The 25,510-nt window shown below is 39.8% G+C and overlaps 2 protein-coding genes across 4 annotated transcripts in view; both read right to left on the bottom strand.

Annotated features, from left to right (window-relative positions):
• LOC129861962 (cingulin-like protein 1) overlaps positions 1-2,970 on the bottom strand; it is a 47,538-nt gene extending 44,568 nt beyond the window's left edge. For both annotated transcript variants that reach the window (XR_008760687.1, XM_055933192.1), the window contains exon 1: positions 2,884-2,970. The gene's annotated coding sequence lies outside the window, so the exon portion shown is untranslated. The remainder of the gene's footprint in view (positions 1-2,883) is intronic.
• Positions 2,971-3,553: 583 nt separating this feature from the next.
• LOC129861963 (transcription factor 12-like) overlaps positions 3,554-25,510 on the bottom strand; it is a 29,711-nt gene continuing 7,754 nt past the window's right edge. Inside the window, exons 2-9 of one of the 2 annotated variants that reach the window (XM_055933194.1) lie at positions 22,258-22,503; positions 20,346-20,531; positions 16,916-17,239; positions 16,213-16,410; positions 13,542-13,798; positions 10,291-10,526; positions 6,492-6,651; positions 3,554-4,701 (exon numbers count right to left, since the gene is read on the bottom strand). In XM_055933194.1, the coding sequence (XP_055789169.1) occupies positions 6,503-6,651; positions 10,291-10,526; positions 13,542-13,798; positions 16,213-16,410; positions 16,916-17,239; positions 20,346-20,531; positions 22,258-22,503 (1,596 nt within the window). In that variant the 3' untranslated portion in view covers positions 3,554-4,701; positions 6,492-6,502. The remainder of the gene's footprint in view (positions 4,702-6,491; positions 6,652-10,290; positions 10,527-13,541; positions 13,799-16,212; positions 16,411-16,915; positions 17,240-20,345; positions 20,532-22,257; positions 22,504-25,510) is intronic. The other variant, XM_055933195.1, reaches the window with a different exon arrangement.

The following is a 25,510-nucleotide window of genomic DNA, read 5'->3' as shown; positions in this document are numbered from 1 at the left end:
TGTGGACGGAAACAAAGACACACACACACACACACACACTTGTTTGTTTTCGAACAATGTATATTGTTGTTGAAATAATCAACATGTAAAAGCTCAGTATTGAAATATACAGCAGGTAACTGTTACCGTATTCCAGTAGTTCCATCTCTTTGGTAGTGTTTTACAGCAAGTAACTTTGTTACCGTATTCCAGTAGTTCCATCTCTTTGGTAGTGTTTTACAGCAAGTAACTTTGTTACCATATTTCAGTAGTTCCATCTCTTTGGTAGTGTTTTACAGCAAGTCACTTTGTTAGTGTTTTACAGCAAGTCACTTTGTTACTGTATTCCAGTAGTTCCATCTCTTTGGTAGTGTTTTACAGCAAGTAACTTTGTTACCGTATTCCAGTAGTTCCATCTCTTTGGTAGTGTTTTACAGCAAGTAACTTTGTTACCGTATTCCAGTAGTTCCATCTCTTTGGTAGTGTTTTACAGCAAGTAACTTTGTTACCGTATTTCAGTAGTTCCATCTCTTTGGTAGTGTTTTACAGCAAGTAACTTTGTTACCATATTTCAGTAGTTCCATCTCTTTGGTAGTGTTTTACAGCAAGTCACTTTGTTAGTGTTTTACAGCAAGTCACTTTGTTACTGTATTCCAGTAGTTCCATCTCTTTGGTAGTGTTTTACAGCAAGTAACTTTGTTACCGTATTCCAGTAGTTCCATCTCTTTGGTAGTGTTTTACAGCAAGTAACTTTGTTACCGTATTCCAGTAGTTCCATCTCTTTGGTAGTGTTTTACAGTAAGTAACTTTGTTACTGTATTCCAGTAGTTCCATCTCTTTGGTAGTGTTTTACAGCAAGTAACTTTGTTACCGTATTCCAGTAGTTCCATCTCTTTGGTAGTGTTTTACAGCAAGTAACTTTGTTACCGTATTCCAGTAGTTCCATCTCTTTGGTAGTGTTTTACAGCAAGTAACTTTGTTACCATATTTCAGTAGTTCCATCTCTTTGGTAGTGTTTTACAGCAAGTCACTTTGTTACTGTATTCCAGTAGTTCCATCTCTTTGGTAGTGTTTTACAGCAAGTAACTTTGTTACCGTATTCCAGTAGTTCCATCTCTTTGGTAGTGTTTTACAGCAAGTAACTTTGTTACCGTATTCCAGTAGTTCCATCTCTTTGGTAGTGTTTTACAGTAAGTAACTTTGTTACTGTATTCCAGTAGTTCCATCTCTTTGGTAGTGTTTTACAGCAAGTAACTTTGTTACCGTATTCCAGTAGTTCCATCTCTTTGGTAGTGTTTTACAGCAAGTCACTTTGTTACTGTATTCCAGTAGTTCCATCTCTTTGGTAGTGTTTTCACATACTGTATGCGGTCCATTTTCTAAACTCCAAACTGGTAAGATGTGTAACGCAGCCAGTCTTACATTCAAAAACCTTTCATTGAGCATTCATTTTGTTTGTAGAAATCTTTACCACACTAACATTGCCCATTGCCTTGTTAAAAATATAAGTTTACTATGAAATATAATGAGGACATTGGTTTAATAACAAAAACAAAATTATATATTCTCTTTAGTTATTTTAACTATCAGCAAAAACTTTAAGATACATGTTTGAAAATTGCCCTTTTAATGTAGTGTGCTGCAGTACTGTAAATTACAGTATATTACACATTAGGCAATACACTTGCACTACCCATTAAAATTTACTGAACATGAAATGTTCAAAAGGTATGATCATTGAAGACATATTTCACAATGTATTTAAATTAAAGACATTAAAGAAACCTAATGTTTAGCAGGCACTAGTTTGCGTCAAACCTGTCTGGAGCATTTGGCCACAGGTTCTCATCCACATCGCTGTAAATATCCTCATTGTTCATGCAGCTGAGGAATACCCTTTTTCTTTGGCATGGCGAATCCAAGCCTGACATAGGTCTCAATTGAAATCATTTCCTGTCTCCTCCATGACCTGAAGTACTGTGATACATTCATGGGGATGGCAATCATACACATCTTTGACCTGTATTATATTATAGTATTGTAGTGGTCTGTGTGGCTCAGTTCCTAAGAGCATGGCCCAAACAGCTGTGTGTTCGATTCTCACTGGGGTCGCATACCAAAATGTGTGGACTGTTGTCACTTTGGATAAAAGTGTCCGCAACGTAAATTACGGTATTGATAAAGACTCTACCCACGAGTAGGTTTACCAAACGTTTAAGTGATCATCAATTAAGAGCAGTCGAATTAAGTCATAGTAAAATGTCTCTTAATAACGAGAAGAGAATCCGATCAAAAAGCAACGTGAGCTTTTGCATCGTGAAAGGCGAGTACTTCATATGTACGAAAGGCGAGTACTTTATGTGAACATGTATTGCAATGTGAAGCATGTACAGTATTTCTAGATAAAACACTGATTACATTTGATGAAAAAAAGTGCTTCGTTTTTAAAACAACTTCCTTTGTGATCATCTTTTTTGAGTTTTGCACAAAAGAGCTATGAAAATGTACTACGTGCTTGTGAAAATGGCACCAAAGCGATAAAAAAAACTCTACTTGTTACAGTATAAAATAGGTCTACACTTCTTTAATGAAAATAAATAGGACAAAACGTTTTTATTAACCAATAGCGAAAGACTCTCTCCTTCACAAGCACTTTATCTATATTTGTACGATTGTGATTAAAGACAAAGGATAGATGCGTGAGTAATCCTCTGCAATTTTACCAGCAGATAATGAAACGCTACCTTTACTAGCGGATCAATCGATGTTCTTGAACGATAAGATAGCCTACCAGGCAATGCCAAAAACTAGAATCACATCGTAAAGCACTAAACTGTTCAAGTAACAGCTAGCTAGACAGTTTAGAAAAGTGTTCCTGTGCGCAAATCCGTGTAATGGACTTACCTAAATTGGCGTAGTTCTGTCAGTAGTGCAACATGCGCTGGTTGAAGTGACAGTCTCTTGTGGGAGTTGCTGTATGGAGCTCTGGATTCTCCCTCCCGGTTCCATACAGTCTCTATTTAAAAGTATGCCTACGTGTTCCCCCTAGCGGATCTGTCCAGCTATTCAACAAATGACAGGTTGTACAATTTAATGGTTTTGATATAATAATTTATTTCAGAAATTCTAACAGTGATAAAGATGTAGTAATATTTAATTGAACTGCTAATAATATTAGGTTATTTTCATATTCACAAATGCAAATGGTCTAATTCAAAACCGAACTTTTTTCCACTTTATAAAATAATTTAAACAATATGGCACTACTTTAACTAAAATGAAAAACAAATAGGCTATTCAAACCTGTTGTATTAATAATTAATATGATTTGTTTGTTTAGGATTCCTGGCAATGTAAATAGTTTGTGTATGCTTCTTTGCATGTTTGTTGATATTTGTTAATAAAAAATATAAAAAAAGAAAAAAATATTCAGCAAATTTTGCAGGTGTTCATCATCCTCATCTTCGTCATCATCATCATCGTCATCATCATCATTATTAACGCCTCGAATAATACATACTATATGTCTTGTCTGATACTTTTTTTAAGGGAGAAATAAGAAATACATCTGATATCTGAAAAAACAACAACATTTATTTCATTATATGAGCAGAACTCCTGTACACATTACTGTACATTTTATGGTGAACATTTACTGAAGATGACATAGGTGACAACATAACTGTACATAACTGGAAGGTAATAAGTGTTACGAAGACGTCCCTCATTCCGGAACTCTCCAATATACAGAAAATTGTGGATTGCTCAGGGAATTAAAGATAAATATTTACAATGTCTAGTAAAATATGTGACAAAAAAACACTTCTGAAGAAACACTTACTTAGTTTACAATTAAAGATCTGTATTTCAGATATTTACTTATTAGTAATTGTAGAAAAGATAAACAATAAAAAGCTAGTAAAAAGTAATCAATATTTTCAATAAAATCTCTGAACAATTAAGTATTAGTCCATTTGTAGCCTAACCAAAAAAGCACACTTAGATCCCAAAAAATCTGACTTGGCCAAGCGCACACATGAGCGTACAGCTAAGCTTGTACCACCCTAAGAGGTTGAATACTGACATAGGAGAATATAATAAAAAGATGAATTAAACACTGAATTATTTTTTTCTTCACTGTACAACAAATATAAAACATACAAAACATTTGCTGGTTAAAATGCATTTGTCAGTAACAAGTTATAAGTGTAGGCACAGGTCAAATTCCAACAGGAGGATCAGGAAATGTCCCTATCGTGACTATTGAGCTGCTACAACACTTTTTCTGTCTCTTCCCTACTTGGTCTCATAGCTTACTTTACAGAGAAACAATTGAATGTCCTTGGGTGGTCTTGGATGTCCTTGGATGGTCTTGGGTGGTCTTGGATGTCCTTGGATGTCCTTGGATGGTCTTGGGTGGTCTTGGATGTCCTTGGAGGGTCTTGGATGTTCTTGGATGGTCTTGGATGGTCTTGGGTGGTCTTGGATGTCCTTGGAGGGTCTTGGATGGTCTTGGATGGTCTTGGGTGGTCTTGGATGTCCTTGGATGGTCTTGGGTGGTCTTGGATGTCCTTGGATGTCCTTGGAGGGTCTTGGATGTCCTTGGAGGGTCTTGGATGTCCTTGGATGGTCTTGATCGTCTTGGATGTCCTTGGATGGTCTTGGATGGTCTTGGATGGTCTTGGGTGGTCTTTAACCGTCTCAGGATGATCCTCCTCCCCACTTCATATGTAGAAAGAAAGAATACATTATTTAACTTGGATCGACAGCAGATCAACACATGCTACCAAAGAAGAAGAAGTCCTGAGAGATGTTAGCACCATAGATGCCTGAGTCATGGAGAAAGCAGAGCATGTGCATCCTCACTATTAAAATAAGGGGTGGTGTAACAGTTTAACTTTAGACCGTCCTCTCGCCCCGACGCGACCCAGGGACCCTCTGCACACATCAACAACAGTCACCCACGAAGCGTTGTTACCCAACGCTCCACAAAGGCCGCGGCCCTTGCAGAGCAAGGGGAACCACTACTTCAAGGTCTCAAAGCGAGTGACGTAACCGATTGAAACGCTATTAGCGCGCACCACAGCTAACTAGCTAGCCATTTCACATCCGTTACAGTGGCAAACTTGTGTTTTTGCACCTCCTTTTTTGTACCGCAAAAGTATTATAATCCATTAGGTAATTTGTCAATTTTCTAAACATTTTTGCTAGTCTGTATTAAAAATAGATATATCTGACCATTTTTATAAATTATATAATAATTACCATCTGAGCATGCTTGTCAATTACAGAGCAGAAAGCCGCATGTCTCTAGCCGAAACCATTCAAAAGATAAGCAAAGACCCAGATTACCATCTTATTCTTCCTATCAGGTTTCACAGCAGCAATTTATCAAATCTAATTGTATTGGTCACATTTACATGTTTAGCAGATGTTATTGCGGGTGTAGTGAAATGCCTGTAGAGGTATAGTACCGGTCAAAAGTTTGGACACGCCTACTCACGCCAAGAGTGTGCAAAGCTGTCGTCAATGCAAAGGGTGGCTACTTTGAAGAATCTCAAATCTGAAAGAATTTTATTTTAAATGTAAACCCTTTTTTGGTTACTACATGATTCCATATGTGCTATTTAATAGTTTTGATGTCTTCACTATTATTCTACAATGTAGAAAATAGTACAAATAAAGAAAAAACCTTCGAATGAGTAGGTATGTCCAAACTTTTGACTTGTACAGATGCCAATTAGAACAAATATATGGAGTTATATAAACGACAAAACCTTAAAATGCAAAGCTGATAACGGCAAATAAATAATACCTTTGCAATTTATTTGACCATTTATGTACGCATAATCTGTGACCAAATTAAAATGTAAAACTCCAGCGTATACTTTCAAATTCAAGTAAGTTGAAAAGACAAAAGCAAAGTACATTTGAGAGTTATTTTTCAATTCCCTATAAAGATTAACACTGACATAAGTTTTCTTCACCTTCCAAAAAGCAAATCTTTATTGTGTAAAGCAATAGCAATCATCCCATTTTTTTTTAAATTTAATTTTATTTGGCAACGAAAACAAGAGTTTCAATTTAACAAATGCAGGTAGGTCCCTCCTATTTCCATTCTGTTTGCTTCCGTTTGGTTCTGTGTGGTTGGTAGGAGTTGGTAGGGTTTCAGACCTGTCAATCAATCACTGTGGGTGGGATTGTCAGGGGAGGGGGGAGGAATGTTTGTGAGTCACAGAGTTGGTAGGGTTTCAGACCTGTCAATCAATCACTGTGGGTGGGACTTTAAGGGTAGATTAGAAATCTAGTTTGAAAACCATCTTTTAATGCTATTTATTGCAGCAAAAACCTGAGAAAAATGTTGTGTTCTGTCAAGTAAACATGGATTCTCCTTGTTGAGAAACAATATAGAATTGTTGGAAAATGGTTAAAAATATAATAATCTAAAATCTAAAATGCCGCAGATTGAGCACCCCCAATTTTTATACAAAGTCAGGTGCCCATTCCCATACCTGTCAAATGTTTACAGATGTCCCATGGGCTTGGCAGCATCTAGTCCAGGATGTAGTGATGCCTGGTGTTGCTGCAGGCCCTGGGCATCTGTTAACCCAGCTAACATCTTCTCCTGCTCCCTCCTCCTCAGACAGGCTGCCTTAGGGTTCAGGTTACGCTCTAGAGGTAGCAGATCACACGGACAGCAACGTTAGGACTGTCCCATAGACCAGACAATGAACCAGGACATCAAAACCGAAAGGTTGCAAGATCGAATCCCCGAGCTGACAAGGTAAAAACCTGTCGTTCTACCCCTGAACAAGGCAGTTAACCCACTGTTCCTAGACTGTCATTGAAAATAAGAATTTGTTCTTTACTGACTTGCCTAGTTAAATAAAGGTTAAAAAAACAGGGAACATCAACATTAGGACTGTCCTATAGACCAGACAGGGAACCAGGATCAGACACGGTATGACTGTTTCGTTCTCTCTCTCTTTCTCTCCTTTAATGTCTCGTTCTCTCTCTCTTTCTCTCATTTAATCTCTCGTCCCCTTTGTCTTTCTCTCCTTTAATCTCTCGTTCCCTTTCTCTTTCTCTCCTTTAATCTCTCGTTCCCTCTGTCTTTCTCTCCTTTAATCTCTCGTTCCCTCTGTCTTTCTCTCCTTTAATGTCTCGTTCTCTCTCTCTTTCTCTCATTTAATCTCTCGTCCCCTTTCTCTTTCTCTCCTTTAATCTCTCGTCCCCTTTCTCTTTCTCTCCTTTAATCTCTCGTTCCCTCTGTCTTTCTCTCCTTTAATGTCTCGTTCTCTCTCTCTTTCTCTCCTTTAATCTCTCGTTCCCTTTCTCTTTCTCTCCTTTAATCTCTCGTCCCCTTTCTCTTTCTCTCCTTTAATCTCTCGTCCCCTTTCTCTTTCTCTCCTTTAATCTCTCGTTCCCTTTGTCTTTCTCTCCTTTAATCTCTCGTTCCCTTTCTCTTTCTCTCCTTTAATCTCTCGTCCCCTTTCTCTTTCTCTCCTTTAATCTCTCGTTCTCTTTCTCTCTGGCATTACTCCTTGTTTTTGCCTCTAACTTTCTCTCTCTCTTTCATGCTTTCTCCCCAACTCTCTCTCTATCTCTCTCGCACACCCACCTCTTTCTCTGTCTCACACACCACCACCTCTCTCTCTTTTCTCCATCTCTCTCTTTCTCAATCTGTGACCTTAATGGAGGAGAGAGGGAAGAGGTCGTGCCCACACCATCCCGTAGAAAGAGAGGAGGATACGTAGCTTCATGTTCCACTGTAGTGAAGTGCTTATTCATTCAGCCTTTATATACAGGGCATTCAGAAAGTATTCAGACCCCTTTCCCTTTTGTCCACATTGTTACGTTACTTCTTTATTCTAAAATGGATTAAATACAAAAAATGTCCTCATCAATCTACACACAATATCCCATAGTGACAAAGTGAAAACAGGTTTGTGGTAATTTTTGCAAATTTATAAAAAAGAAAAAACAGAAATACCTTATTTACATAAGTATTCAGACCCTTTGCTATGATACTCGAAATTGAGCTCAGGTACATCCTGTTACCATTGATCATCCTTGAGATGTTTCTACAACTTCATTGGACTCCAACTATGGTAAATTCAATTGATTGGACATGATTTGGAAAGGCACACACCTGTATATGTAAGGTCCCACAGTTGACAGTGCATGTCAGAGCAAAAATCAAGCCATGAGGTCGAAGGAATTGTCTCTAGAGCTCCGAGATAGGATTGTGGCGAGGCACAGATCTGGGGAAGGGTACCAAAACATTTATGCAGCATTGAAGGTCTCCAAGAACCTCCATCATTCTTAAATGGAAGAAGTTTGGAACCACCAAGACTCTTCCTAGAGCTGGCCGCCTGGCCAAACTGAGCAATCGGGGGAGAAGGGCCTTGGTCAGGGAGGTGACCAAGAACCCGATGGTCACTCTGACAGAGCTCCAGAGTTCCTATGCAGAGATAGGAGAACCTTCCAGAAGGATAGCCATCTCTGCAGTACTCCACCAATCAGGCCTTATTGGTAGAGTGACCAAACTAAGCCACTCCTCAGTAAAAGGCACATCACAGCCCGTTTGGAGTTTGCCAAAAGGCACCTAAAGGATTCTCAGTCCATGAGAAACAAGATTATCTGGTCTGATGAAACCAAGATTGAACTCTTTGGCCTGAATGCCAAGCGTCACGTCTGGAGGAAACCTGGCACCAACCCTACGGTGAAGCATGGTGGTGGCAGCATCATGATGTGGGGATGTTTTTCAGAGACTAGTCAGGAGTCAGGAGCAAAGTACAGTCAGGAGCAAAGTACAGAGAGATCCTTTATGAAAACCTGCTCCTGAGCTCTCAGGACTTCAGACTGGGGTGAAGGTTCACCTTCCAATATAACAACGACCCTAAGCACACAGTCAAGATAACGCTGGAATGGCTTCGGGACAAGTCTCTGAATGTCCTTGAGTGGCCCAGCCAGAGTCCGGACTTCAACCAGATCGAACATCTCTGGAGAGACCTGAAAATAGCTGTGCAGCGACGCTCCACATCCAACCTGACATGGCTTGAGAGAATCTGCAGAGAAGAATGGGAGAAATTCCCCAAATACAGGTGTGCCAAGCTTGTAGCGTCATACCCAAGAAGACTCAAGGCTGTAATTGCTGCCAAAGGTGCTTCAACAAAGTACAGAGTAAAGGGTCTGAATACTGATGTAAATGTGATATTTCATTTTTTTTTTTTTTTATAAATTTGCAAAACATTCTAAAAACCTGTTTTTTTTTGTTGCTATTATGGGGTATTGTGTGTCGATTCATGAGGGGGAGGAAACTATTTAATACATTTTAGAATAAGGCTGTAACGTAATAAAATGTGGAAAAAGTCAAGGTGCACGTTATTTTTTTAATTTTTTTAAACTAAGCGAGTCAGTTAAGAACAAATTGTTATTTACATTGACATCCTACTGGGGAACAGTGGGGTTAACTGCCTTGTTCTGGGGCAGATTTTTACCTTGTCAGCTCGGGGATTCGATCGAGCAACCTTTCGGTTACTGGTCTAACACTCTAACCACTAGGCTACCTGCCGCCCATATATACAGTGGGGCAAAAAAGTATTTAGTCAGCCACCAATTGTGCAAGTTCTTTGGAGGGAGTTCAAAATCTTTGGAGGGAGTTGAAAGTCCGTGTTGCCCAGCAACAGCCCCAAAACATCACTGCTCTAGAGGAGATCTGCATGGAGGAATGGGCCAAAATACCAGCAACAGTGTGTGAAAACCTTGTGAAGACTTACAGAAAACGTTTGACCTCTGTCATTGCCAACAAAGGGTATATAACAAAGTATTGAGATAAACTTTTGTTATTGACCAAATACTTATTTTCCACCATAATTTGCTAATAAATTCATAAAAAATCCTACAATGTGATTTTCTGGATTTTTTTTCTCCTTTTGTCTGTCATAGTTGAAGTGTACCTATGATGAAAATTACAGGCCTCTCATCTTTTTAAGTGGGAGAACTTGCACAATTGGTGGCTGACTAAATACTTTTTTGCCCCACTGTATATATTATATTATATTATATATATATATATAGGTTAGTCATTGAGATAACAGATATATGTATCTTTCTGAGTTTTCCTAATCTCCTTTTCGATCGTATTGGAAGATAAGGTACGAGGTCATCCTTTAGACCTTCTCCCCCAATGTGTTTTTGAAAAGGAGGCGAGGAGAGAGGACGTGAGGAATCGAGGAAAGATTAATTGAGAAATAGCCATCATCTCTTTCGCAAGAGAGATCTGTTCGGGATGGCAGGAGTACTGACCTCTGACTTGTTGTTCTAGACTAAGTATTACAGCCACGGCCTGGTGAAGAACCAGCAGCTTGGTCTGGGGCTTCTCGCTCTTCAGGTGCAGCTGTGTCATGTGACCCAACTCCTTGAACGCTTCGTTGATGTCACGGACACGAAGGCGCTCGCGGGCGTTGTTGGTCATCCGCCGCTCTCGTTCCCGCTCAGCCTTTTGCTCCGGGCTCAAGTTGTCCTCATCCTCATGGATGCTGCTGTAAAACGGGAGAGAGAAAGCAGGAGGTTTCAGGATTGGTACATGGCGCCCTCTGGTGGGCATTTGTATGTTTAAACAAAAAAAAGTAGAATCTCTCAATCTGATATCCAGATAAAAATCGAGTTGAATCTTTGAGCCATTACCAGCTTTTAATCAACTCAACAGACAGATAGGCATCCACCCAGCCAGCGGGCTTAAATGGCTGAAATGACGTCATTACCAACTAGGTTTCCTCTGCTGTGTAGAGAGAGACTACTCTGCTCTAGAACCTCTCCCAGAGCCTTCGCAGCATTAAGGTCGTCGTTAGAACCATCTGACGACGTATCTTTAGTAGCCGAGCTGTTTCCCAAAAACCATCGTTACTAAAGTTGCACTTGAAATCATTCGTTATTTACGGACTGCATCAGAACACTCGTAGAACAGCTAAGTGCGTCGTTAGATGCTTTTTTGTTTTTTTTTGCCCTTCCACATCCTTTTATACACAGAAGGTGTCTGCTAAACACAGAATCAGGAGTTTTATCTGTCTCTCTGACCACTGAAAACTCCAGAATTAAGTTGTCTAATAATAATGATAATAATAATAATAATAATAATAATAATGAATAATAATGATAATAATGATAATAATAATAATAATGATAATAATGATAATAATAACGATAATAAAAATGATAATAATGATAGTAATAATAATGATGATAATAATGATAATGATACTACTAATAATGATAATAATGATAATGATAATAATAATGATAATAATAATAATGTTAATGACAATAATGATAATAATAATGATAATAATAATAACGATGATAATGATAATAATAATAACGATGATAATGATAATAATGATAATAATAATAATGATAATGATAATACTAATAATGATAATAATGTGGAGCTGAAGGGTGGGACTAATAACAAGATAAACAATGTAGGGCATACGGGATCTGTGAAATGTGTATAGGTGCGGAGTTTTTGTGAAATAGCCCAGTTACAAGTTGAAATCAAACTGGATGGACAACAGAAATAGAGGAAGGACTAAGAACAAACAATAGAGAACTATTATAAAGTAGACTGTGTCTGTAAAATGTGTATAAGATGTATAAATTTAAGGTAAAAACAGAAATGTTTATCAGTTTACTCCAATTGGGGGATCGGTGGTAGGGTTTGCGGGGAATAATAATAAAGGTATATTCTTTAAAAAAGTATGTATGTCTATATAGGTATGTGTATGTATATATGTGTATATGTATGCATACGTGTATGGATATATATATTTACCCCAAAAAATATGGGGGATTGGAAATTATGCAGACGATTACATTGGAAGCAATTCTTTCCGCAATATTAAGCTGATCCACCCCTGAAAAAAAAAGAAATAACAAAAATAGAATAAAAATAAAAATAATAATAAAAAATAATGTAAAAATATATATTTTTTTTAAATTATGATAATAATGATAATGATAATGATAATAATAATAATGATAATAATAATAATAATAATGATAATAAATGATAAAATGATAATAATAACGATAATAATGATAATGATAATAATGATAATAATAATAATGATAATAATAATAATGATAATAAATGATAATAATGATAATAATAACGATAATAATGATAATAATAATAATAATAATTGTCTAATGACTAATAGCCTACAAAGTTGCCAATGTCTTTTCAATTGTTAAAACAACAAAAAAGAAAAGTATAAAATGATGCTTCAAATGAAACCCTGCAAAAGATGAATAGATTATAGGTTACGTAGGCCTATATATATTTAAATTCTATTTTATTTTATGTTCTTTCAACTGAATTCTATTTGACTAATTATAGACAGATGTTTTGTTGTCACAGTGAAGTGTTGTTTTACAGCGTCAGCCATAGCAATGGGGCACCCCTGGAGCAAATGAGGGTTAAAGTGCCTTGCTCAACGGGCACATACAAAATCTCCATTTAGTGCCTTAGCCTATTATAGGGTAAGCATTTAGAATAACACCAACTTTGATATTTGCAGCCGTAAGTGGTAATATCTCTCTGGGAGCTGATCCGTCGTCATTATTGTTAAATGATTCTAATTCTAAGGGAATATTTGAATGGAGAAAGCTAATCAGAGAGCATCGCTGAGTTTATTTTTCGATCCTATCAGTATCGACACGTAGTCACGACACACTTCGCGAATGTTCCCTCTACCTGCTTGTTTGGGAAACATTCTTAAAAGTTGTTCATAAACAAAGATGCATCTGATATGATCATTGTAATGCTCAAAGAGGCATTATGCCGAAATCGCCATTTCCTGGTTGCTAAAATTCGAATAGTTTGCCTAATTTCAGTTCATGTGACAAAACAATTACACAAATGAACCTTTAACAAGATACACCTGTTAATTGAAATACATTCCAGGTGACTACTTCGTGATGCTGGTTGAGAGAATGCCTAGCTTGTGCAAAGCTGTCATCAAGGCAAAGGGTGGCTACTTTGAAGAATCTTAAATTTAAAATATATTTTGATTTGTTGAACACTTTTTTGGTTACTACATGATTCCATTTGTGTTATTCCATAGTGTTGATGTCTTCACTATTATTCTACAATGTAGAAAATAGTTAAAAAAAATAAAGAAAAACCCTGGAATAAGTATGTGTGTCCAAACTTTTGACTGGTAGCGTATGTGTTTAAAAAAAACAGCACAAAACAGAACTGGAGAGAAAGCTGATATGGGACCAGGCTAGAGTTAGCTAGAGAGCGCATATAGCTGATCTGGGATGAGTCTAGAGGTAGAGAGAGAGAGAGAGGCAGAGAGAGAGAGGCAGAGGGGCAGAGAGAGAGAGAGAGAAAGAGAGAGAATATAGCTGATCTGGGACGAGTCTATATGCTGAGAGAGAGAGCATATAGCTGATCTGGGACCAGTCTAGAGGCAGAGAGAGAGAGCATTTAGCTGATCTGGGACCAGTCTAGCGGCAGAGAGAGAGCATATAGCTGATGTTGCTCTCTTCACCTGGTCATGCTATCTCCTTGTGTCTTGTGGGACTCGCTCTCCTCGTCGGAGCGCTGGCTGTGGGTGTCAGAGCTGTGTCTGTGTCTGTGACCCTGGTTGTGATGGCTGTGATGTAGCTCATACTGCTCATCTCTCTCCAGACCCTCCGACTTCAGCTCCAAGCCACCTAGTCCTGCCGGGAAGGAGTGGCCATTTTGATTCTGTGAACGTCTCTGCAGTGCAGTGTGGGAGTTGTTGTTCAGATTGACAGTGTCTACCTGCAATACACACACACACGTTAAGAGGTTACATAGAGACCATCTACAAGTTCAGTATTTCATTTACAGAATCATATATTAACTATTAATAAATAAATTACACATTTACCACATTTCTTGATGAGGTATAATTTTTTATTTAACCTTTATTTAACTAGGCAAGTCAGTTAAGAACAAATTCTTATTTTCAATGATGGCCTAAGAACAGTGGGTTAAAGTGCCCTTTTCAGGGGGCAGAACGACAGGTTTGTACCTTGTCAGCTCGGGGATTCGAACGTGCAACCTTCCAGGTTACTAGTCCAACGCTCTAACCACTAGCCTACCCTGCCTCTCCCACATAATGACAAATAGGTCACCAAATTCTGTATCCCTGAACAGATCCCTGTTTATCTCACAGAATGAATTTAATCACAGAGGATGTTATAATCCCCATAGCCCCTAATTCTGTTCAGGAATCATTCATTTTAATGGACACACATATCCCTGGAAAACTGAATGAATGTAATACCCCAAATAGGGATTAGACAGTTCTATATCCTCTAAAATGTAATGTAGACCTATTTCCATCACTGTCCTCTAAATGTAATGTAGACCAATTTCCATCACTCTGTCCTCTAAATGTAACGTAGACCAATTTCCATCACTCTGTCCTCTAAATGTAACGTAGACCAATTTCCATCACTCTGTCCTCTAAATGTAATGTAGACCAATTTCCATCACTCTGTCCTCTAAATGTAATGTAGACCAATTTCCATCACTCTGTCCTCTAAATGTAATGTAGACCAATTTCCATCACTCTGTCCTCTAAATGTAATGTAGACCAATTTCCATCACTCTGTCCTCTAAATGTAACATAGACCTATTTCCATCACTCTGTCCTCTAAATGTAATGTAGACCAATTTCCATCACTCTGTCCTCTAAATGTAACGTAGACCAATTTCCATCACTCTGTCCTCTAAATGTAACGTAGACCAATTTCCATCACTCTGTCCTCTAAATGTAATGTAGACCAATTTCCATCACTCTGTCCTCTAAATGTAATGTAGACCAATTTCCATCACTCTGTCCTCTAAATGTAACGTAGACCTATTTCCATCACTCTGTCCTCTAAATGTAATGTAGACCAATTTCCATCACTCTGTCCTCTAAATGTAATGTAGACCTATTTCCATCACTCTGTCCTCTAAATGTAACGTAGACCAATTTCCATCACTCTGTCCTCTAAATGTAATGTAGACCAATTTCCATCACTCTGTCCTCTAAATGTAATGTAGACCAATTTCCATCACTCTGTCCTCTAAATGTAACGTAGACCAATTTCCATCACTCTGTCCTCTAAATGTAATGTAGACCAATTTCCATCACTCTGTCCTCTAAATGTAACGTAGACCAATTTCCATCACTCTGTCCTCTAAATGTAACGTAGACCAATTTCCATCACTCTGTCCTCTGTCTGGACTTACACCACTACAGCTGGGCTCAATCCCCAGGAAGGAAAGAGACACTGATATGTAAGTGGTGTAGGATTTGTAGCCTGGTTCCAGATCTGTTTGTGCTGTCTTGCTTACTCCATTGCTGTGCCATGACAGTGAGAGCAATGGAGTGGCAAGACAGCACTAACCGTTCTGGGACCAGGCTATGTATTCCCTGTCCATGTCGTTAACTGGTCCTTGACAGAATAGTATCCACACATAGATAGACTTTCCAGACCCACGGCAAATTAAATTAAACATGTTCCTCTCTGTTCTTTATTTCCAGAAAAACACTCCTCCCGTTATGGAAAATATGTTGAAATGACATGTGGAAAATATGTTGAAATGACATGTGGAAAATATGTTGACACGACATGTGGAAAATATGTTGAAATGACACGTGGAAAATATGTTGAAATGACATGTGGAAAATATGTTGAAATCACACGTGGAAAATATGTTGACACATGTGGAAAATATGTTGAAATGACACGTGGAAAATATGTTGAAATGACACGTGGAAAATATGTTGAAATGACACGTGGAAAATATGTTGAAATGACACGTGGAAAATATGTTGAAATGACACGTGGAAAATATGTTGAAATGACACGTGGAAAATATGTTGAAATGACACGTGGAAAATATGTTGAAATGACAAGTGGAAAATACTTTGAAAATGACAAGTGGAAAATATGTTGAAATGACATGTGGAAAATATGTTGAAATCACATGTGGAAAATATGTTGAAATGACAAGTGGAAAATATGTTGAAAATGACGTGGAAAATATCCATACCATATCTAGAGCGTGACTGGTGACTGGTAGAGCAGTGGGTGGGCACACACACACACAGTGGCCAATAGCCTTTCGAGACACATTATCATACACAAAACAGCCACAACCTGAAAGACTTTCACAGAGTAAGGAATGTGTCTCACCATGGCTGTGCCATGTGCCGTGGTGGCTCTGTGTCTGTGGTGTGTCCCTGGTAGAGGGGTGTTGTGGATGTGTCCATGGTTGGCCTGGTTCAACAGGCTGTGGATGTCAGAGGGCAGGCTGTGGATGGGTCCCACCGCATGGTCATGCAGAACATAGACCACGTCATCCAGTCTATCTAGACGATCCTCCAACTGAGACTAGAGCGAGAAGGGGGGGGGGAGGGCAGGGAGAGAGAGAGAGAGAGAAGGGGTAGGGGAGCGAGAGAGAGAGAAGGGGTAGGGGAGCAAGAGAGCGAGAGAGAGAGAAGGGGTAGGGGAGCGAGAGAGAGAGAGAAGGGGTAGGGGAGTGAGAGAGAGAGAGAGAGAGAGAGAAGGGGTAGGGGAGTGAGAGAGAGAGAGAAGGGGCAGGGGAGCGAGAGAGAGAGAGAAGGGGTAGGGGAGTGAGTGAGAGAGAGAGAAGGGGTAGGGGAGCGAGCGAGAAAGAGAGAGGTGGAGAGAGACGGTGTGTTATTGTCATGAGAGAATATAAACGATTACATCGATTGAGGTTGGTTATACATTTTTTCTTTATTTAACTAGGCAACTATAACCCCAAAAATAATTGTTTAGTTATAGTTATATCAATTCAAATTAAAACTCGAGCTACCGTATGTGTAGATTGTCTTGTATGACAAGTGAGTGTCACAGAGCTCCATGTCCTTACCAGAGATATAGGAGAACACTGGTAACTGGGGGAAGGAGAGGCCTGAGCAGATGTGTGCCACGGGTTAGCTGTGGGGCCAGTTGCAGAGCCTGTGTGCCACGGGTTAGCTGTGGGGCCAGTTGCAGAGCCTGTGTGCCGCGGGTTAGCTGTGGGGCCAGTTGCAGAGCCTGTGTGCCACGGGTTAGCTGTGGGGCCAGTTGCAGAGCCTGTGTGCCACGGGTTAGCTGGGGGGCCAGAGCCTGTGTGTGGAGATGGAGATGGAGACGGAGACCTGTCTGATGTGGAGGAGTTTTCACTGCTACTGGTGTGGTCAGGAGAATAAATCTGAAGACAGACAGACAGACAGAGGAGAAGGGGTAGAGGAGGAGGGGTAGAGGAGGAGAGGTAGAGGAGAAGAGAGGGTAAAGAAGGAAGAGATGGTGAGGGGCAGAGGATGAGTATGATGGGGAGGTAGAGGGTAAGATAAAGAAGAGGGGTAGAGGAGGAGGGGTAGAAGAGGAGGGAGAAAAGGGAGAGGGGTAGTGGAGGGGTAGAGGTGGGGTAGAGGAGGAGTGGTAGAGGAGGAGGGGTAGAGAAGGAGGGAGAAAGAGGAGGAGGGGTAGAGGAGGAGGGAGAAAAAGGAGAGGGGTAGAGGAGGAGGGAGAAAAAGGAGAGGGGTAGAGGAGGACGGAGAATGAGGAGGAGGGAGAATGAGGAGGAGGGAGAATGAGGAGGAGGGAGAATGAGGAGGAGGGAGAATGAGGAGGAGGGAGAATGAGGAGGAGGGAGAAAGAGGAGGAGGGGTAGAGGTAGAGGTAGAGGAGGAGGGGTAGAGAAGGAGGGAGAAAGAGGAGGAGGGGTAGAGGAGGAGGGGTAGAGGAGGAGGGAGAAAAAGGAGAGGGGTAGAGGAGGAGGGGTAGAGGAGGAGGAGGGGTAGAGGAGGAGGGAGAAAAAGGAGAGGGGTAGTAGAGGGGTAGATGTGGGGTAGAGGAGGAGGAGGGGTAGATGAGGAGGGAGAAAAAAGAGAGGGGTAGTGGAGGGGTAGAGGAGGAGGGATAGAGGAGAAGGGATAGAGGAGGAGGGAGAAAGAGGAGGAAGGGTAGAGGAGGAGGGGTAGAGGAGGGAGAAAGAGGAGGAAGGGTAGAGGAGGAGGGATAGAGGAGGAGGGGTAGAGGAGGAGGGGTAGAGGAGGAGGGAGAAAGAGGAGGAAGGGTAGAGGAGGAAAGATTGAGGAGGAGGGGTGGAGGGGTAGAGGTGGAGGGGTAGAGGAGGAGGGGTGAAGAGGTGGGGTATAAAGAGGTGGGGTAAACATGTGGGGTGAAGAGGTGGGGTATAAAGAGGTGGGGTATAAAGAGGTGGGGTATAAAGAGGTGGGGTTAAGAGGTGGGGTAAAGAGGTGGGGTAAAGAGGTGGGGTAAAGAGGTGGGGTTTAAAGAGGTGGGGTAAAGAGATGGGGTAAAGAGGTGGGGTTTAAAGAGGTGGGGTTTAAAGAGGTGGGGTATAAAGAGGTGGGGTGAAGAGGTGGGGTGAAGAGGTGGGGTAAAGAGGTGGGGTAAAGAGGTGGGGTAAAGAGGTGGGGTAAAGAGGTGGGGTAAAGAGGTGGGGTAAAGAGGTGGGGTTTAAAGAGGTGGGGTATAAAGAGGTGGGGTATAAAGAGATGGGGTAAAGAGGTGGGGTAAAGAGGTGGGGTAAAGAGGTGGGGTAAAGAGGTGGGGTAAAGAGGTGGGGTTTAAAGAGGTGGGGTATAAAGAGATGGGGTATAAAGAGATGGGGTAAAGAGATGGGGTAAAGAGATGGGGTAAAGAGATGGGGTAAAGAGGTGGGGTAAAGAGATGGGGTAAAGAGATGGGGTAAAGAGGTGGGGTAAAGAGGTGGGGTAAAGAGGTGGAGTATAAAGAGGTGGAGTAAAGAGGTGGGGTTTAAAGAGGTGGGGTGAAGAGGTGGGTTATAAAGAGATGGGTTATAAAGAGGTGGGGTTTAAAGAGGTGGAGTATAAAGAGGTGGAGTATAAAGAGGTGGGGTATAAAGAGATGGGGTAAAGAGATGGGGTAAAGAGATGGGGTAAAGAGGTGGGGTTTAAAGAGGTGGGGTTTAAAGAGGTGGGGTATAAAGAGGTGGGGTAAAGAGGTGGGGTAAAGAGGTGGGGTAAAGAGATGGGGTAAAGAGATGGGGTAAAGAGGTGGGGTTAAGAGGTGGGGTTAAGAGGTGGGGTTAAGAGGTGGGGTTAAGAGGTGGGGTTTAAAGAGGTGGGGTAAAGAGATGGGGTAAAGAGGTGGGGTAAAGAGGAGGGGTATAAAGAGGAGGGGTATAAAGAGATGGGGTAAAGAGGTGGGGTTAAGAGGTGGGGTGAAGAGGGGTATAAAGAGGTGGGTTAAAGAGGAGGGGTATAAAGAGGTGGGGTACGGAGGTGGGGTAAAGAGGTGGGGTGAAGAGGGGTATAAAGAGGTGGGGTTAAGAGGGGTATAAAGAGGTGGGGTAAAGAGGTGGGGTAAAGAGGTGGGGTAAAGAGGTGGGGTATAAAGAGGTGGGGTGAAGAGGTGGGGTAAAGAGGTGGGGTAAAGAGGAGGGGTATAAAGAGGAGGGGTATAAAGAGGTGGGGTAAAGAGGTGGGGTGAAGAGGGGTATAAAGAGGAGGGGTATAAAGAGGAGGGGTATAAAGAGGTGGGGTAAAGAGGTGGGGTGAAGAGGGGTATAAAGAGGTGGGGTAAAGAGGTGGGGTATATAGAGGTGGGGTGAAGAGGGGTATAAAAAGGTGGGGTATAAAGAGGTGGGGTGAAGAGGGGTATAAAGAGGTGGGGTAAAGAGGTGGGGTAAAGAGGTGGGGTTTAAAGAGGTGGGGTTTAAAGAGGTGGGGTAAGGAGACGGTTAGAGGACTGTGAGGAGCAACTCCATGCATCATTTAAAAAGCACAACCTGTAATTTCTCTGTGTGGTTTTTACAACCTCCGCCTCGGGCTTTGCAGCGGGGCTCGTAAACCGAGCTGACTCGTCAATCCTGGTTATTTTACTGGTCAGACAGCATGCCATAAACACACCAGCAGCACGAGCACGGCCCAGGGCAGGGTTAATAATGAAACACAGTCCCTTGTTATACTAGGAACCAAATACCATGGGTCATTTCCCAAGTAGTCATCGTGGATAGAGGATATTGTTCTATTTGGAACCAAATACCATGGGTCATTTCCCTAGTAGTCATCGTGGACAGAGGATATTGTTCTATTTGGAACCAAATACCATGGGTCATTTCCCTAGCAGTCATCGTGGATAGAGGATATTGTTCTCTGGCTTTGTAATCTGTCTGGCTAGCAGGATTGGGGTCAATTCCATTTCAATTCAGTCCATTCAGGAAGTAAACTGACATTCCAAATCCAATCCAAATTCTCAGGAAAAGCCATAGAATATTAGAGAAACAGAGTATGATAGGACAGCAGACAGGAAGTTCCAGTACTTACAGAAGCTAGTGCTTTCCCCAGGGCTGCTCCAGTCTGTGACCTTCCTGTAGAGTGGTTTCCTGTGGTGTTCTCTGAGCTGTTGGCTGACGGGGTGTGAGATGCAGCAGGGTTGTTATGGTGGAAGGTAGACATAGGAGGAAGACCCCTGTTCACCTCTACAGGTGAGACTGAATGGGGAGAATAGTCCTGCGAAACAATAAACAACATACACATGATTTGGCAGCGGACCAGAGTACAGTACCAGTCAAAAGTTTGTACACAGCTACTCATTCCAGGGTTTTTCTTTACTTTTACTATTTCCTACATTGTAGAATAATAGTGAAGACATCAAAACTATGAAATAACACATATGGAATCATGTAGTAACCAAAAAAAAGTGTTAAACAAATCAAAATATATTTTATGTTAGAAATTCTTCAAAGTAGCCACCCTTTGCCTTGATGACAGCTTTGCACACTCTTGGCATACTCTCAACCAGCTTCATGAGGTAGACACCTGGAATGCATTTCACTGAACAGGTGTGCCTTGTTAAAAGTTAATTTGTGGAATTTCTTTCCTTCTTAATGCGTTTCAGACAATCAGTTGTGTCGTGACAAGGTAGGGCTGGTATACAGAAGATAGCCCTCTTTGGTTAAAGACCAAGTCAATATTATAGCAAGAACAGCTCAAATAAGCAAAGATAAATCCATCCAAGTCCATCATTACTTTAAGACATGAAGGTCAGTCAATGCAGAAAATTTCAAGTGTAGTCGCAAAAACCGTCGAGCACTATGATGAAACTGGCTCTCACGAGGACCACATCAGCAAAGGAAGACCCAGAGTTACCTCTGCTGCAGACGATAAGTTCATTAGAGTTACCAGCCTCAGAAATTACAGCCCAAATAAATGCTTCACAGAGTTTAAGAAACAGACATCTCAAAATGAACTGTTCAGAGGAGACTGAGTGAATCAGGCCTTCATGGTCAAATTGCTGCAAAGAAACCACTACTAAAGTACACTAATAATAAGAAGAGACTTGCTTGGGCCGAGAAACACGAGCAATGGACATTAGACCGGTGTAAATCTGTGCTTTGGTCTGATGAGTCCAAATTTGAGATTTTTGGTTCCAACCGCCGTGTCTTTTTGAGACACAGAGTAGTTGAACGGATGATCTCTGCATTGTGTGATTCCCACATGAAGCATGGAGGAGGAGGTGTGATGGTGCTTTGCTGGAGACACTTTCTGTGAATTATTTAGAATTCAAGGCACACTTAACCAGCATGGCTTCCATAGCATTCTGCAGCGATACACCATCCCGTCTGGTTTGCACTTAGTGGGACTATCATTGTTTTTCAACAGGACAATGACCCAACACACCTCCAGGCTGTGTAAGTGCTATTTTACCAAGAAGGAGAGTGATGGAGTGCTGCATCAGATGATCTGGCCTCCACAATCACTCGACCTCAACCCAATTGAGATGGTTTGGGAGGAGTTGGACCTCAGAGTGAAGGAAAAGCATCCAACAAGTGCTCAGCATATGTGGGAACTCCTTCAAGACTATTGGAAAAACATTCCAGGTGAAGCTGGTTGAGAGAATGCCAAGAGTGTGCAAAGCTGTCATCAAGGCAAAGGGTGGCTACTTTGAACAATATAAAATAAATGTTGATTTGTTTAACATTTTTTTTGCTTACTACATGATTCCATGTGTGTTATTTCATAGTTTTGATGTCTTCACTATTAATCTACAATGTAAAAAATAGCAAAAATAAAGAAAAACCCTTGAATGAGTAGGTGTGTCCAATCCTTTTGACTGGTACTGTACATGTGCTGGGTTAGTATCTACATCTGTGTGAGCCCATCAACATTTAAAACTATAAGTAGAACATTATTCATTTAAAACTATCTCTTTGTGTGAGTACAGTCAGTTCTTTACCAGGTGATTATGTGCTGGTTGCATGTTGTTGTAGCTTCCTGATTGGTGAGCTGAGGCCCCTCCCACCATGCCTCCGTATCCAGGCTGGTTCATTCCATTGGGGTTCCACATGTCAGGTGAACTGTTGTTCCCCTGTCGCTCACTGAAAAAGGTTCCTGCGAACACGTTGCCGGGAGCTTTGGAGGAGGGGTGTGAGGATGAGTCAGAGTTGAGGAGGTCGTCGTGATTTGGAGATTGAGTATAGACCTGAGAAGAACAGGGGGGGGGAAAAACAGCTCAATTAAATATTGTGATGAACTAAACATCTATAACACTGAAACAATGACTTCATTAAGCTACTCTTCCTAGTTACTCTTCCTAGTTACTGGAAGAGATGTCAGTGGCATAGTAGAAACCAGAGACCAAAATAATGTAAATAAACACATGTTTATTTAACCTTATTATTTAATTATTTATTATTTATTATTTTTATTTTAACCTGGCAAGTCAGTTAAGAACTAATTCTTATTTTCAATGACGGCCTACCGGGGAACAGTGGGGTTAACTGCCTTGTTCAGGGGGCAGAACGACAGATTTTTACCTTGTCAGCTCAGGGATTCGATGGAGCAACCTTTCAGTTACTAGTCCAACGCTCTAACCACTAGGCTACCTGCCGTCCCCCTCTAACCACTAGGCTACCTGCCGTCCCTACCATCTAACCACTAGACTACCTGCCGCCCCTCCCAGCTAACCACTAGACTACCTGCCGCCCATATACAGTATGTGAATATATAAAGTATAGCCTATATGTGAATATATACAGAATAGCCTATATGTGAATATATACAGTATAGCCTATATGTGAATATATTCAGTATAGCCTATATGTGAATATATACAGTATAGCCTATATGTGAATATATAAAGTATAGCCTATATGTGAATATATACAGTATAGCCTATATGTGAATATATACAGTATAGCCTATATGTGAATATATACAGTATAGCCTATATGTGAATATATACAGTATAGCCTATATGTGAATATATACAGTATAGCCTATATGTGAATATATACAGTATAGCCTATATGTGAATATATACAGTATAGCCTATATGTGAATATATACAGTATAGCCTATATATGAATATATACAGTATAGCCTATATGTGAATATATACAGTATAGCCTATATGTGAATATATACAGTATAGCCTATATGTGAATATATACAGTATAGCCTATATGTGAATATATACAGTATAGCCTATATGTGAATATATAAAGTATAGCCTATATGTGAATATATACAGTATAGCCTATATGTGAATATATACAGTATAGCCTATATGTGAATATATACAGTATAGCCTATATGTGAATATATACAGTATAGCCTATATGTGAATATATACAGAATAGCCTATATGTGAATATATACAGAATAGCCTATATGTGAATATATACAGTATAGCCTATATGTGAATATATACAGTATAGCCTATATGTGAATATATACAGTATAGCCTATATGTGAATATATACAGTATAGCCTATATGTGAATATATACAGTATAGCCTATATGTGAATATATACAGTATAGCCTATATGTGAATATATACAGTATAGCCTATATGTGAATATATACAGTATAGCCTATATGTGGTGAATATATACAGTATAGCCTATATGTGAATATATACAGTATAGCCTATATGTGGTGAATATATACAGTATAGCCTATATGTGGTGAATATATACAGTATAGCCTATATGTGGTGAATATATACAGTATAGCCTATATGTGGTGAATATATACAGTATAGCCTATATGTGGTGAATATATACAGTATAGCCTATATGTGGTGAATATATACAGTATAGCCTATATGTGGTGAATATATACAGTATAGCCTATATGTGGTGAATATATACAGTATAGCCTATATGTGAATATATACAGTATAGCCTATATGTGAATATATACAGTATAGCCTATATGTGAATATATACAGTATAGCCTATATGTGAATATATACAGTATAGCCTATATGTGAATATATACAGTATAGCCTATATGTGAATATATACAGTATAGCCTATATGTGAATATATACAGTACAGCCTATATGTGAATATATACAGTATAGCCTATATGTGAATATATACAGTATAGCCTATATGTGAATATATACAGTATAGCCTATATGTGACTATATACAGAATAGCCTATATGTGAATATATACAGTATAGCCTATATGAATACATTTGTAAATATATGTCTATGGAGTACACTACAGTATAAAACAGTATAAAACAGTACACTACAGTACACTACAGAATAATACAGTAGACTACAGTATAGTACAGTACACTACAGTATACTACAGCATACTACACCATACTACAGTACTCCACAATATAATACAGTATACTACTGTATAATACAGTATCCTACAGTGCACTACAGCATAATACAGTACACTACAGTACACTACAGTATAATACAGTACACTACAGTGTAACACAGTACACTACAGTACACTACAGTATAATACAGTACACTACAGTGTAACACAGTACACTACAGTATAATACAGTACACTACAGTGTAACACAGTACACTACAGTACAATACACAACATTATACTACAGTATAATACAGTACACTACAGTATACTACAGTACTCTATAGTAGACTACAGTGTAATACAGTAAACTTCACTATAATACAGTACACTACAGTATAATACGGAATAATACAGTACACTACAGTACACTACAGTATAATACAGTACACTACAGTATAATACAGTATACTACTGTGCACTACAGTACACAACAGTATAATACAGTACAATATAGTACACTACAGTATAATACAGTACACTACAGTATACTACAGTACAGTACACTACAGTATAATACAGTACACTACAGTACACAACAGTATAATACAGTACAATATAGTACACTACAGTATAATACAGTACACTACAGTATAATACAGTATAATACAGTACAATATAGTACACTACAGTATAATACAGTACACTACAGTATAATACAGTATACTACAATATAATACAGTATAATACAGTACACTACAGTATAATACAGTATACTACAGAATAATACAGTACACTACAGTATACTACAGTACAGTACACTACAGTACACTACAGTATGATACAGTACACTACAGTACACTACAGTACACTACAGAATAATACAGTACACTACAGTATAATACAGTACACTACAGTAT

The sequence above is a fragment of the Salvelinus fontinalis genome, chromosome 9, assembly GCF_029448725.1.
Source record: "Salvelinus fontinalis isolate EN_2023a chromosome 9, ASM2944872v1, whole genome shotgun sequence".
NCBI lineage: Eukaryota > Metazoa > Chordata > Actinopteri > Salmoniformes > Salmonidae > Salvelinus > Salvelinus fontinalis.
This window is presented reverse-complemented; position numbering and strand designations above follow the sequence as displayed.